At 43.0% G+C, this 14,402-nt stretch overlaps 1 protein-coding gene across 5 annotated transcripts in view; it reads left to right on the plus strand.

Annotated features, from left to right (window-relative positions):
- Window positions 1-9,060: 9,060 nt before the first annotated feature.
- ZNF32 (zinc finger protein 32) overlaps window positions 9,061-14,402 on the plus strand; it is a 62,578-nt gene continuing 57,236 nt past the window's right edge. The window contains exons 1-3 of one of the 5 annotated variants that reach the window (XM_019714255.2): window positions 9,061-9,361; window positions 11,481-11,620; window positions 12,840-13,753. In XM_019714255.2, coding sequence (XP_019569814.2) covers window positions 11,551-11,620; window positions 12,840-13,591 — 822 coding nt within the window. In that variant the 5' untranslated portion in view covers window positions 9,061-9,361; window positions 11,481-11,550 and the 3' untranslated portion in view covers window positions 13,592-13,753. The other 4 variants (XM_019714254.2, XM_019714256.2, XM_019714257.2 and 1 more) reach the window with 4 other exon arrangements.

Below are 14,402 nucleotides of genomic sequence, written 5' to 3' on the forward strand. Positions count from 1 at the left end.
TATATCCAAACTTTTTGAATAAAAAATGTATTTCAAAATGCCATAGCATAAAGCAGTTTCTCCATGAAAACCCATTTTTTAATAATTCTTAATTTTTCAATTGCAATTGACATACAATATTATATAAGTTTCAGATGTCTAATCACAACACAGTGATTAGACATTTATATAACTTACAAAGTGATCACCCTGATAAATCTAGTACCTACCTGACACCATACATAGTTGTTACAATATTATTGACTATATTCCTTATGTTATACCCTACATCCCCATGACTATTTTGTAACAACCAATTTGTATTTCTTAATCCCTTCTCCTTTTTCACCCATCCCCCCAATAGGCCTCCTATCTGATAACCATTAAAATGTTCTCTGTATCTATGACTTTGTTTCTGTTTTTTTGTTTGTTCATTTATTCTTTTCTTGAGATTCCACATATAAGTGAAATCATATGGCATTTATTTTTCTCTGTCTGACTTACTCCAGTCAGCACAATGCCCTCATGTTTTTGCAGATGGCAAGATTTTAATCTTTTTGTGGCTGAGTAACATTCCACTGTATATATGTACCACCTCTTGTTTTTCCATTCATCCATTGATGGACACCCAGGTTGCCTCCATATCTTGGCTATTGTAAACAATGTGGCAATGAACATATGGACGCATATGTCCCTTTGAAGTAGTGTTTTGGGTTTCTTCATATAAATACCGAGAAGTGGAATTACTGGGTTTCTTAGTCTCTTGTTATAGCCTTTGTTTTAAAGTCTATTTTATCTGGTATAAGTATTGCTACCCCAGACTTTTTTTTCCATTTCTATTTACATGAAGTATCTTTTTCCATCCCTTTACTTTCATTCTGTGTTATTCAATCTGAAGTGAGTCTCTTGTAGGCAGCATATGTAAGGGTTTTGTTTTCTTCTTCATTCAGCCACGCTATGCCTTTTGATTGGAGAATTTAATTCATTTACATAGAAAGTAATGTTAATAGACATGTAGTTATTGCCATTTTATTCATATTTTTATTTTTTATTTTAATCATCTTAAAGCAGTCCCTCTAACATTCCTTGTAACATTGATTTGATGGTCATGAACTCCTTTAGCTTTTTCTTATTTGGAAAGCTCTTTATCTGTTCTTCAACTCTGAATCATAGCCTTGTTGGGTTGAGTAATCTTGGTTGTAGGTCCTTGCTTTTCATCACTTTGAATATTTTGTGCCAATCCCTTCTGGCCTGCAAAGTTTCTGTTAAGACATCAACTGATAGTCTTATGGGAGCTCCCTTGTAGGTAACTAACTGCTTTTCCCTTGCTGCTTTGAAGATTGTCTCTTTGTCTGTAACCTTTAGCATTTTAATTATGATGTGTCTTGGTGTGGGACTCTTTGGGTTCATCTTGCTTGGGACTACTGTGCTTCCTGGGCTTGTATGTCTATTTCCTTCACCAGGTTAAGAACATTTTATGTCATTATTCCTTCAAATAGGTTTTCAATTCCTTGCTCTCTCTTGTACTTCTGGTACCCCATGACATGAATGTTGGTACGCTTAATGTTGTGCCAGAGGCCCCTTAAACTTGCCTCAATTTTTTTTAATTCTTTTTTCTTTTTGCTGTTCTTATTGGGTTTTTCCTGCTACCTTATATTCCAAATCGCTGATTCGATCCTCTGCTTCACCTAATCTACTGTTGATTCCCTCTAATGTATTCTTCATTTCAGTTACTGTATTCATTTCTGAATGGTTCATTTTTATGTTTTTTAGCTCCATTTTTATGTTCCCTATCTTTTTGTTGAAGTTCTCCCTGAGACTGTTGAACATCCTTACAACAAGTGTTTTGAACTTTGTGTCTGGTGTATTGCTTGTCTCCATTTTGTTTAGTTCTTTTTCTGGAGCTTTGTTCTGTTCTCTCATTTGGGACATGTTTCTCTGTCTCCCCATTTTGGCTGCCTCCCTGTTTTTTCTTTCCATGTATTAAGTAGGGCTGCTATGTCTCCTGGTCATAATAACGTGACCTTGTGTAGTAGGTGTCCTGTGGGGCCGAGTGGTGCAGTCTCCCTGGTCACCTGAACTGGGTGCACCAAGTGTGTTCCTGTGTGTGTTGTGTGTGTCCTCCTGCTATTTTTGGTTGTTGTTTGCACATCAATAGGAGGGACTGACCCTTGGGCTGATTGGTTGTAAGGACTGGTCATGACTACAGTGGAGGAGCTGTTGTGCAGGGGCTGACCCTACAGAGTAGGATTTGCTTTAGCAGGGCTCTGGTGCCTGCCCAGTCTACCCTTTGTGTGTTTGTTATTTGTTGAGGTGATTGGGTGGTGCTCTGGTGTGGACTGAAGCTGGCCAGTGGGTGTGTTCATTCTAGGGCTTCTTGGGAGGGGCTTTGTTGCAGGCCAAGGTCAGCCACTGCCTGTGCCCTGACCAGGGCCACTTGGTATGCACTACAGAGTAGTGTCCAGATGGGTTGCCACTTGTGCTGTGCTTGGAGGTGTCTAGGAGAGGCTAATCTGTTAACTGAGGCTAGTTACTGCTAATTTCAGGCTTGGGGTTGCTCACCAAGAGGTACCTGGCATGCCAATGCCAGATGCTGCTTGTTTGGGGTTTGTGACCCTTTCAGAGGACTAAGAGACATTAGGATATTAGGAAAGTCTTCAGCATGAGCCAAGACAGGCCATTTGGATGGAAACCCACTGGGAGCGGCTTGGGTGGACCCACAAGTTGAGTGAAGTGGAGTCTCAGGGAATCACCAGGGCAAGATGAAACATGTTAGCCAGGTTGATGGAGACTCAGATGTGGCATCCTCCTGGGTCTGCACACTGACTGGGGTTAGGGCTCAACAAAGGAACAATCACTTCTGCCAGCACTTCTATCTGGGAGAAAGCTGCCTCTCCAGCCCTCGCCCTAAGGCCAGACAATTTAGTTCCTCCCTGTATGTCCCTGGCAACTCTTGAGCTGCTGCCCCAGCACTGGAGCTCAGAGCAAGTGAGTCAATTGGTGAATAAGTCCATGCACAGGCCCTTTAAAAGGAACACCTAGGATTCCAGCCACCCTTCATCTCATTCAACCACAATCTCTGCTGGTTTTCACAGCCAGAAGTTGTGGGGACTTCTCTTTCCAGCACTGAAACCCTGGTCTGGAGAGCCTGGTGTGGGGCTGGGACCCCTCATTCCACACAGGGGGACCTCTGCAGCTGAGATATCCCTTCTGATTTTTAACTGCCACATGTGGGCATGGGGCTTGCCCATTACACATCTCTGCCCTTCCTACAAGTCTCAACCTGCCCTCTTCTGTATATCCTTAGTATAGGACTTCTGTTCAACTAGTCTTCAGGTGATTCTCAATGATGGGTGTTCTGTAGCTTAGTTGTAATTTTAATGTGGTCATCAGAACCGGTGAGCACAGCATTTACCTACTCGAACATCTTGACTGAAACTTAAAACCCATTTTCATACTGCTCTGAGAACAGCAGACTTTGACAATGTCTTTACATCAATTTCACATTCATCCTGTAATTTATCTTTTCTCCTTTCAAGTACACACTGGAACTTCTGTTTTCAGAAACTTCATAACCCATAAAAAAAGATGCACTCAAGTCATAGTAATCCTGTCAGATTTGAATATTTGGAAAGATACTTCTGTTGCCCAAATATGTGCCACCACCTCCTCCACTGGAATTATATAAATATAGTTAGCAGTAAGATGAAAGTTTCTAAAATAAAACAAGTCAATAAAGTTGTTCTTTGGTCCTGAAGAACTTAGATCTTGCAAGATTTTCAAGACATTTTTCAAAGCTCTTGGGAATCTAGAGAAATACATGTGTGAACTACCAATTAATCTGCCACAGGTCATAATCAGTGTCTTTCAAGACAGTTCTGTGTTGGGTTTGATTTCCAGTAATTTGGAAGAACTCTAATGTTTGTTGTAAACTCTCAGTGTAAGTGAGATAACTCCAGGTCTGAAAATGACCACTTCTGTTCTACTGTAGTTTTATAAATAAGTGTGTTGAAATCTAAAAAAGGAAACTAATTGAAATTAATCTGCTAACCATCAAATGACACTTTACTAGTAACATTCCCTTGTTTGTCTTGGGGGAATAATTTTTATCTTCAAGTGCAAAGACTCATGGGTTTCAGATTCAACTTTTAAAATCATTGCAGAAGTTTAGGACAACTGCAAAACTGGGGGAACAGTCCCAAGACCACCTTCACTCTGATATCAATTTCAAGTATGGGAGATTCCCAAAACTACCCTAATTTTTTATAATTTTCCACAAAGACTCACAGAACTCACTGAAATATGCTGTATTCATGGTTATGGTTTATTACAGGGAAAGAATAGAGATTAAAATCAGCCAAGGGAAGAAGCACATGGGGCAGAGTACAGGAAAAGTACCAGACATGGAACTTCCAGTGTCCTCTCCCCATGGACTCAGGACAGCATTGTTTTCCCAGCATTAATGTGTGACAATACACATATAATATTGCCAACCAGAGAAGCTCACTCGAGTTTTGGTGTCCAGAGTGTTTATTTGGGCTCCATCATACTAACATCATTAATCGTCTACCTGACTGATCTCAGTTTCCAGTCTCCATCCCTTCTCTAGGACAACTGATAGATAACCTGTGACCCAAAGCCCCCACCCTACATCACATTGTTACTACCAGGAGTGCCCAGATCCCATCCTAAGACTATCTACTGTGGAAGCCTGCACCCTAAATTACATTTTTCAATTATCCAATGTGACCCAAAGCCCCCAGGCAAACGAAGACAATCCCTATCAAGCATGGCATCACAAGGGCTAAGAGATCACCTCCCAGCAACCAAAGATGGGGATCAGACCTTTTTTTTTGGTGGGTGGGGGTAGGCCAAAGTTAAATTCTTTACTACACAATCATAAAAATTAACTGTATTGTTCTGGAATATGGTTGAAGCTTTTAAACTAGCAACAGCATTTTCCACTTATTTTAAAATAAAAATCATTATTTTCTACTTCATTTATAATAATTAAAAACAAAGCTAATTTTTAAGTTTTGATTGGAAAATAAAATGAATAAGAAGGAAAAAATGAAAATGGGAAGGCAGATTATTTGTATGTTCCTACATTTATCGTGCATTTTAACATCATCACCACACACTGCGGCAATGCCACAGGTCCCTGGATGATCGCCTAATGGGTAAGGGCAGGCCCTATTCAACAGGTGGGAGGCTGAATGAAGAAAGGCACAGCTAGTAGTTACATGGTAGAGATAAACAGTGAGAATAAAAATCTATCTGAGCCTGCACAAATAGCTTTCATGAGAATAGCTTTCATGTGCCTTAAATAGCTTTCATGAGAATAAACGATTTAGATTTGAATAGTTGAGGGAGTTATGAGGTTACAAAAGTAAAGATGCACTCTAGATATTATTAAGGCCAAATTATCAGTATCCTGAATTTACACATCAGGTGAGAATATTGAGATCAAACACAAGACTTGTTTGCTCGAGGGGACAAAAGCAACTGCAAAGCACAGGAATGGCTTGTCCAAGGAGAGGCCAGGATGATTTGCAGCTCTGAGAAATAGCTGGCAAGTCAAGACACACTCGGATGGCTCTAACCCAGGGTTCAAGACAATTGCACCAAAGCACAGACTCCATTATTTCTGGTGGCCCCGCTACTTGAGCCTGGCCACTAAGCAGGAGGGCCTGAGAGGCAAGCTTTCTATCAAGCACTGGCCTCAATGATGGACATGGTGAGACGTTTTCAGAGGGAAGGGAAGACTGGTTAGTTCAGTGAATACACAGAATACTGGGATGGGGGGATGTATGAGGTCAGATCAAAATACAGGGTGAATGTTTAAATAACAAAAATTACAATAAAAGACACATTGTCATTAACCTCCTCAAAATACTCCCTCTCAGTTTGAACACACTCATCTCATTTTTCTTGTCACTTTCTGAAGCAGTTCTGGAAGTCCTCTTTCATGAGTGTAAGTCCTCTTTCGTTTCATTCTACGAGTAACACCAAGGCAATGTTAATTGTGTGTGGTTTTTTTTACCTCGATGGAATTGTGTGAGCTGAGTTTGTACCCAGGAACACTACAGTGAACTCTGAATATTATAAGGGCTTATTAGAGTGTTTAAGAAGCAATGTGCATAGAAAATGGCCTTTAAAGTGGGCAAACGGTTTCATCCTCCATGATGACAACACATCGCTTCTGGTACAGCAATTTCTGTGAAATAAAAACATTACGGTGTGTCCTCATCCACCTTATTCACCGGATCTGGCGTTGTGTGACTTCTGGCTCTTCCCCAAAGTCAAAATGACCATGAAAGGTAAATGTTTTGAATCTATTCAGGACATTGAGGCAGCCATGACAACACAACTAAAGACATGAAAGAGGACTTCTAGAACTGCTTCAGAAAGTGGCAAGAATGATGGAATAAGTGTGTTCTAATTGAGGGGAAGTATTTTGAGGGGAATTAATGGCAATATGTCTCTTACTGTAATAAAATTTTTTTATTTAAACATTCACCGTATTTGTTGATCACACCTCGTGTTTCTTTCCCAAATGGTTAGCCTTCTGTCATAACACCATTTATTGAATTATCTGTCATTCTGAAAAGTTTTGAAATACATGTGAAGTGGGGGAATAGTTCTTTGGCAATTTTTCGAATTCACACTGCTGCCACCCTCACCCTGCTCCCCTGCCTCCTGTTGAGGGTGTGCTTTAAAGGCAGGTAGTGGTTGAGGAGTGGGCCTGAGGTAGGATTTGGGTAAAGGCTGCTAAGTGTGCCTAGGGAGCATTGGGTTTCATCACCTCCAATCCTAACCACTTTCTCACCCACTTTGCATTCAATGTGTCTACTTTCCTGAGACTCTGTAAGAGAATTATGGAGACTTAAGTGAGAAAAGTGACTTCAGCCCCCCTTTAGAGGCACCTTTTCCCACCAAAGCTTTGTCATCTACTTTCACAATAGGATCTAAAAGTTTTCTTAACGTCCACAGCTGATCCTGACCTCAGCAGAGCCCATATGCCCAAGAGTGACTTCTATGCACATGGTACTGTTTATCAGCAGAAGAACTGACTGTGGGCCCTGGAGCTTTGGGGATGTCACGCATCCTTATGACACAGCCTTGGAAGAGAAGGGAGCAGAGACACCCATACAGCACTGCCCAAACAGGCAAGAGGACTGGCCTTTGCTGTATTCCCCTAGGCTTTGGAAACTAAAAGTGTCTGTAGCTGATCTAGAAGGAAAGAGAGAGCGAATGGTGATTGCACCCTGTCCCCTGGTACCCTACCCCTTTCTCTGTCTGACAAGAACAAATGACGGGAGGCACCAAAGAAAGTTCTGCAGTCATGCTGAAGGACTTGTCAGGAAGGGGCGACTTCAGGGCACTTTCCACTACATACTCAGGTACTTTGTGAGATGGCTGCTGGCCCAGAGTTTGAGGAAGGTGGTGTGTTTGTCTTCTCAACTAGCTCCCTCCCTAGGACAAGGGAGTGTATCTTGTTCACATTTGTGTCCCCAGTACCCAGCACAGTACCTGGCACTTAAAATGGGTTTAGCACATACATGTTGAATGAGCTTAAGTAACGATGTGTTATTAGTAATTGCAACAACTAACATTTAGGAATCAACTTATTACTTATGTTTTTGTATACTGTGTGAAATTAAATTGTTTTGTTTTGTTTAACAGATGAGTGGCTTTTGGCTAGAGGACTAGGACAAGAAAGAGGAAGTATTCCTTCTGAACACATCAATATTCTTCTTTCAAAAAGATACACCAGTCTCCAAATGGGAGCTCTGCAGGAAGGGATCCCAGAGAGGACACTGAGCAGAAGAGCTCCAGGATGAGGGGAAAGGCCATGGGAAAGGGGAGAAAGTCCCAGAAAACAGTAGCTTCTGCCATGAGGAACTGTAACGCCACTCTCCCATCCCAATTCCCTCTTGGGAAGGCCAGGATGATAGAAGAGTGCATGTGAAGGAGGCTTAGGGCATTTTAGAGAGCCTTTATCTATCTCATTAACGCTAAAAAGCAAACTTGCCCTTTCCCAGTATCACTTACAAGGCCAGGGACTTTACTGCCTGTGTTTCTGTGACTCTTCAAAGAACCCTCTTGAAGTAAAGCTCTTGCCCCATGTGCTGAGTGATTTTCAGGGCTTACAATTTCTCAATGTTTCAGTCACATCTTCAGTTAAGAAAAATCTAATTTGTTATCCTAGAAAATCCTGTGTTCTCTCCATAATTCATTGGGTATATGCAGAACGACTTTTTCTGGGTTCACTCACATACCTGCCTTTTCTCTGAGGAAACAGGATAGGGGATCGCCTGGCCTGTACCCTGTACCCTGGCCCTTCCAAGAAACCTTCATCTGGTCCCCGTCACTGTCACCTGACCCTATCCTGGGCTCCCTACCACGTAAGAAGCCCGTCCTGAGTCCCGCAGGTAGCCAGTGGTGGAGCCAACATGCAAATTCAAGACAATTGCAAAGCCTGCTCTCCTACCCTTATCGGGTGCGAATTCTTACTAAAGGGAACTGAAGGCAAGAGCTCTCCAACATTCTGAAGCATCCTCCTCCCAGTCCCTCGAAATTCTCCTGTGGTGTTCTAAATTATCTTTTCCCCCAGTCTCTGCTTGAAATATGTGCTCCATGCTTCAGAGACCTAATTACAGAACACGTAGTCTTTGCTCGTGCAGCCGCTCAACCCATAAATCCTAAGTACCCGACGTTATTAACTGACTTCTTTATCAGCCGACTTCTCCCCAAGATTTTGTTTCCTTCCGCAGTGCCTCCAAAAACCCTAGACTCCCGAGTTCCTGGCTCAGCGGACAGCTTCACCAGGATGCCCCAACCGCCTCGGCTCTGCGTCTGCAGACAAGTCCGCGCGACAGGCTGGGGGCCGCAGTGAGAAAGCCTGAGAGCGGCTGGGCGCTGCCGAACTACGTTTCCCACAGTGCTCCGGGAAGCCGGGGCCGCCAAGGCCCGAGGACTGGCGGGCGGGCCCGCGCGGAGCCTCCTGGGAGTTGTAGTTTGGTCCGCTCGCGCCGGCGCTGCTGTGGGTTCGGCGCCGGCCTTTGTCTATCTGCGGGCACGCGCCGCTGTGGTGAGTGAGGCCGCCGGCCGGGTCAGAGCACCCAGGCGAGTCGGGCCATGCCAGCATGCTGCGGCTCCCGGGCCTGCCGCGGCACCCCCGACCCTGAGCAGGCCGCGCCGGCCCGGGCCCCGAGGGAAGCCAGCAGCGAGGGGAGCGGTCTGCGGCCGGCAGAGAAGGGTCCAGCTGGCCCTGAGAGCAGGGTGCTGAGGTCCAGCACGCAGGGCAGGCCTGGGGGCCTGAGGCGGGAGGGAGAGTCTGCTCCGAGGAGCAGAGGCCCCTCCGACCGCCGCTCCGCAGGTCAGGGCGTGTGGAAGGCCCGGCACCCTGGAGACGCGGGAGGGGAGGCCACAGGCAGGTGTACCCCGGGCCTGCGGTGAGGGTTCAGAAGACAGGGGACGTGCAGTCTCTAGGGAGGGTAAATGGAGAAAGGACAAACTCCTCCGGGTGGAGAATGGGAGAAAGCACAAGGTGAATTCAGGCTTGTGGAGGAGATCATCACCCCTACCCAGAATCGCCTAATCCGGAAACTATGCCCCAGGAGGTTCCGAGACAGCAAAGTCGAACCTCCTCTTCTCGTCCTTTCCTTTTGAGGGCTTTCAACTTTAAGCCTTAAATCTGTAGGTCATGTCAGAGACCATTCACGTTTGGTTCTTTTATTCTCCTGGGAGCTACTTAATATGACTCTGTTATTAACCTGTTTAGTAGGTGTGGAAATGGAGTCAGGGCTCTTTGGTTATTTGTCCAAGGTCACGTGGGGCAGTGGGTAGCCAGTGCAAAGAATCCAAGCCTCTCGTGGCCTAAATCTGAGCTTTTCCAAAGGATAAATAGACTTTCTGGTAGGAAAAGCAATATTTTCTATTATAAAACCACTTTCTCCAAAATCTTCAGGAAACTGATTCCTCAGACGTGATCTAGGGAGAAAAATAAGACAATTTCCCTTTATTAATTGAGGAGGTTCCTGAGATACAGCTGAATTGTTACTTGTTGAAAATGTCACAGTACGTGGAGAGGCACAGCTATAAATTCTACCCACTTGTTCTGACCAAACTCTATTTGCTGGATTCCTCAGGGACAGAGTCCAACCTCAGACAAAAGGTGCCAGGTACTTTCCACTGACTCTTGGTGGGTGTGCAGTTGTTGAGTAGTAACACCTAGAACTTCCAAATGAAAGTCCTGTAGTATCCTGGCACTCTGATAGGGGATTCCTTTGTAGCCCGTACTCCAAATTGGAGGTGTCCTCCAAATCAGAGTTTAAAATGCCTGTTCAGTCATCTCAACGGGAAGCAGAATGTGCAGTTAACAAGAAGACCAGGTCTTCAGTTAACAAAACAAAGAACTGTGTATCACACTGCTATTTCATTAAATCAGGCAGCCAGTATTTGATGGAACATATTAAAGGAAAACAAAGATTATATATTGAACCACTGTATAAAGTGTAAGAATTTAGTACTTAGGGTCCTGAAGTAAGAAGAGAATATTTAAAAAAAGAAGAAGAAAAGAAAGAAAAAGGAAAAAAAAAGATAATGTGGGGTGAGAGGATTCCTAGGACCTAGAATAGTAGTAAAATCTGGTCAAGCCCTGTTCCATTCCGTTCTATTTTATACGAATTTCCACCAGCTCTTTAGCGATGAGGAACTAGAGAACTGTCTAGTGTAAAGTCATAGGCTGTGGATTCAGAAAATCCTGGATCTAAATCTTTGTTCCACCTTGATTCCTTACTGGCTCTGAGAATTTGGGCAAGTTATTTATCCTAATTGGAGTGTTTTAGGCTGTGTTTTAGAGTCCAAAGTAGGTCTTCCTCTTCCAAGTATATTGACAAGCATTTACTGGTACAGTTCCCTCAGAACTGGTATTCTCATATCTCGAAGAGTAGGGGAGGGGAGGGTCTGGGTCTGGAGCCTCCTAAGAATTGCTTAAAGGTAACATGAAATCTCTTGTTCTGTCCTTATAACCTAGGGGGAACTGAAGAGGAGAGCTAGAGACATTTCCATCACAGAACCAATCATGAAGGCTGAAATGTTGAGTTTTTTTAGATTCTGAATTCCTTTGGAGGCTATACAAAATAGCAGATGGTTAGATGGGGGAAGGAAGTGGAAGATCCCAATCACACGCCAAGGCTAAGGAACACCAGGAGTGACCATTATCTTGGGATTGGCAGGAAGGATGTGTGCTTATGTGCTCTCAACTTTTCCACCTCCTGCTTCCTCCTGGGCTCATTTGTGTATGGTCATGGTACCTTTCAGCCCATTTTGCAGTTATAGTATTGGTGATTAATATTACATCAGGCAATCCAGAGTTCCTCCATTTACTCATACACCAAACAGGAGTTCCTACTGATTTTATCCTTTTCACTCATCAATTCTCCTGTTCTTTCCTGTTTGTTTTTGTTTGTTTGGTTGGTTTTTTTCCTCCTCAGGTGTTCAAGAACAGCCCATGGAAGCATCCTATGAAGAGGTGGTGATTAAGGTCATACAGCAGGAGTGGACATGTTTGGATTTCCAACAGCTACCCTGCTGGACTGTCATGGAAGATATACCCAGAATGTAGCGTTTTTCAGTGAGTGAGTCAGTCGATCACTTGGGTGCCCTCAGCTCACTGTATGCAGTGCCCATGTCCTCAGCACTGGTCAGCAGGCTGAGGAAGCAGAGGAGACATTCCTTTGGTGGAGTTCACCATTCCTGGGGGTTACAGAGAAAGCCTGCAAGCTGGAGTCAGAAATAACAGTAGAAACTGCAGAACAAGCCTGATGTCGAGGTAAACTTGTAGTAGTATCTCAGAGAATGGATGAGCAGCTTTAAATCTCAGTTCAATCACTGAGTAAGGAAGGGTAAGGGAGAGGAACAAAGAGTGAATCTCCCTAGGATGACTCCAAGAAAACTGTTAATAGGGAGAAAATGGACCCATATTTAAAGGGCACTAGGAGGTTCAGATGTAAGACAATATTGAAAAATTCAGATGCAATGTCAATATTTGCATAGGAAGTGTTTGAGAATAACTTCAAAACCAAAATTGGTTTCACCATAGCATAGTAGACTGAAATAGCATGAATTTTAAAGGAAAAATTCCTTGGATCAAATTCTGTAATTTTTCTGGCTCTATCTGTGGTATCAGACAAGTTTTTTTAACTTCCTTGAACTCCAGGGTCTTCATCTGTAAAATGGGACAATAACCTGCACTGCAGTGTTGAAGGAATTAGACGTCTGAAGTGGATTTCTCATGAAGCTAATGAAATCTAAGTTTCAGGACCCCTCCTTTGTATTGGTCTCTTCAAAGCCCTGTCCCTACTTTTATACTTTTTTCTTAATGGAGTGCCTCTAACATTTTAAAGCTTTAAGCCCTATACAACCTGAATCCATGCCTGTTCGGAGTCAGATAAAACTTGGGTTTGGGGTCCTATGTAATCCTGTAGTTTTCTTAACTCTTCTGAGTATGTTTTCTTATCTGTAAAATGGAGGTATTCATGTCTACTTCATAAAAGTATTTGGGAGCCTATACTAAACAAAATGCAGAGGCAGTATACTACTGTGGAGCATGCCTGTGTTTGAATTCCATCTCTACACTTACCTACCTGCATGACCTTTGACAACCTCCGTATGCTCTCATTTCCTTATCTGTAGCAATCTCATGGAATTGTTTTCAGGATTAAATTATTTACTCAATGTTCACAGTATAATGTCTGGCACATAGTAAGAACTCAAAGCATGGTTTCTTTTTCCCTGTTCTTTTCACTTGGCCTATTGCTGCATCTTACATGACTTCCCTCTCATTTTATCAGATGTGATGACAGAAGCACACCACAAATATGATCACTCTGAGGCCACAGGATCCTCAAGCTGGGATTTCCAGAATTCATTCAGAAGAGAGAAGCTGGAACAAAAATCGCCAGATTCTAAGACACTACAGGAAGATACACCTGAAGTGAGACAGAGGGTCTATGAGTGCCAGGAATGTGGAAAATCCTTCAGGCAAAAGGGTAGTCTAACGTTACATGAGAGAATCCACACTGGTCAAAAACCCTTTGAGTGTACCCATTGTGGAAAAAGCTTCAGGGCCAAAGGCAATCTTGTTACACATCAGCGAATACACACAGGCGAGAAGCCCTATCAGTGCAAGGAGTGTGGTAAAAGCTTTAGTCAACGAGGTAGTCTGGCCGTTCATGAAAGACTCCACACTGGACAGAAACCCTATGAGTGTGCTATTTGTCAGAGAAGCTTCAGGAATCAGAGTAACCTTGCTGTTCATAGAAGAGTTCACAGTGGTGAGAAGCCCTATAGATGTGATCAGTGTGGAAAAGCCTTCAGTCAGAAAGGAAGCTTAATTGTTCACATCAGAGTCCACACAGGTCTGAAACCCTATGCCTGTGCACAATGCAGGAAGAGTTTCCATACCAGGGGAAATTGTATCCTGCATGGCAAAATCCATACAGGAGAGACACCATATCTGTGTGGTCAATGTGGTAAAAGCTTCACTCAGAGAGGAAGTCTGGGTGTGCACCAGCGAAGCTGCCCACAAAGGCTCACCCTTTGACCTCTCTTTGTGAATTAAGAGTACAAAATCCTCTGAGATCAAGCAGCCTATCCAATTCTATGGAATGAATGGAGACTCAGAAAAACCATCATTGGGTAGAGCAAACTGACTTTTCTCCTTCCCCCCAAAGAAAAATAAATGTCTTCTTTATTATCATTATCATATATGTTTCATAATTTCTTTCAGTTTATTTTGATCTCACTTCCCAAAGGTACTTCCATTAATCTAGTGCACACATGGAGATTGTTTTGTTTATAGCAGATACAGATTTAAAATTTTTAGTTGAAACCATCAGCCTTTAAAAAAATAAGCAGCCCTTTATCAATCCCAAGCTTCTCTACATATTCAAATTAATTTTGTTTTGCATTCAAGATGACCAGGCAGACTCCATAAGGAAAACCTAACTACTTTAATAATCCTCTTATTGAACATTGTATTACCTGGGTAATACATCCCCTGCCCAATAACCTATCCTAACAAATCGCCCATGTCCATAGCAGAGGCCCTATTAGCCTTTCCTTACAAAAGAAGATTTTAAGCCTGCAAAGCTTTGGAGTCTATGCACTGTGATTTACTTCAATCCTCCACTGCTAACTGGGGTAGAGATAATTTGCCTATAGCTAACGAAAAGAAACTGCAATTTTTGAAAATCCTAAGCCTATTATCATTCCCTCTATTAAACTGACATCTCCCTGGTAGACACAACATTCAGTCCCTTTTTTGACAACAGTAGCAATATCTCAAGGTTGAAATCACCTAGAAAGGACATAAGTGTCCTTATTAAAAAGTCCAGATTTGTAGTCAGTAATGA

Source organism: Rhinolophus sinicus, linkage group LG07, assembly GCF_036562045.2.
Source record: "Rhinolophus sinicus isolate RSC01 linkage group LG07, ASM3656204v1, whole genome shotgun sequence".
Lineage (NCBI taxonomy): Eukaryota > Metazoa > Chordata > Mammalia > Chiroptera > Rhinolophidae > Rhinolophus > Rhinolophus sinicus.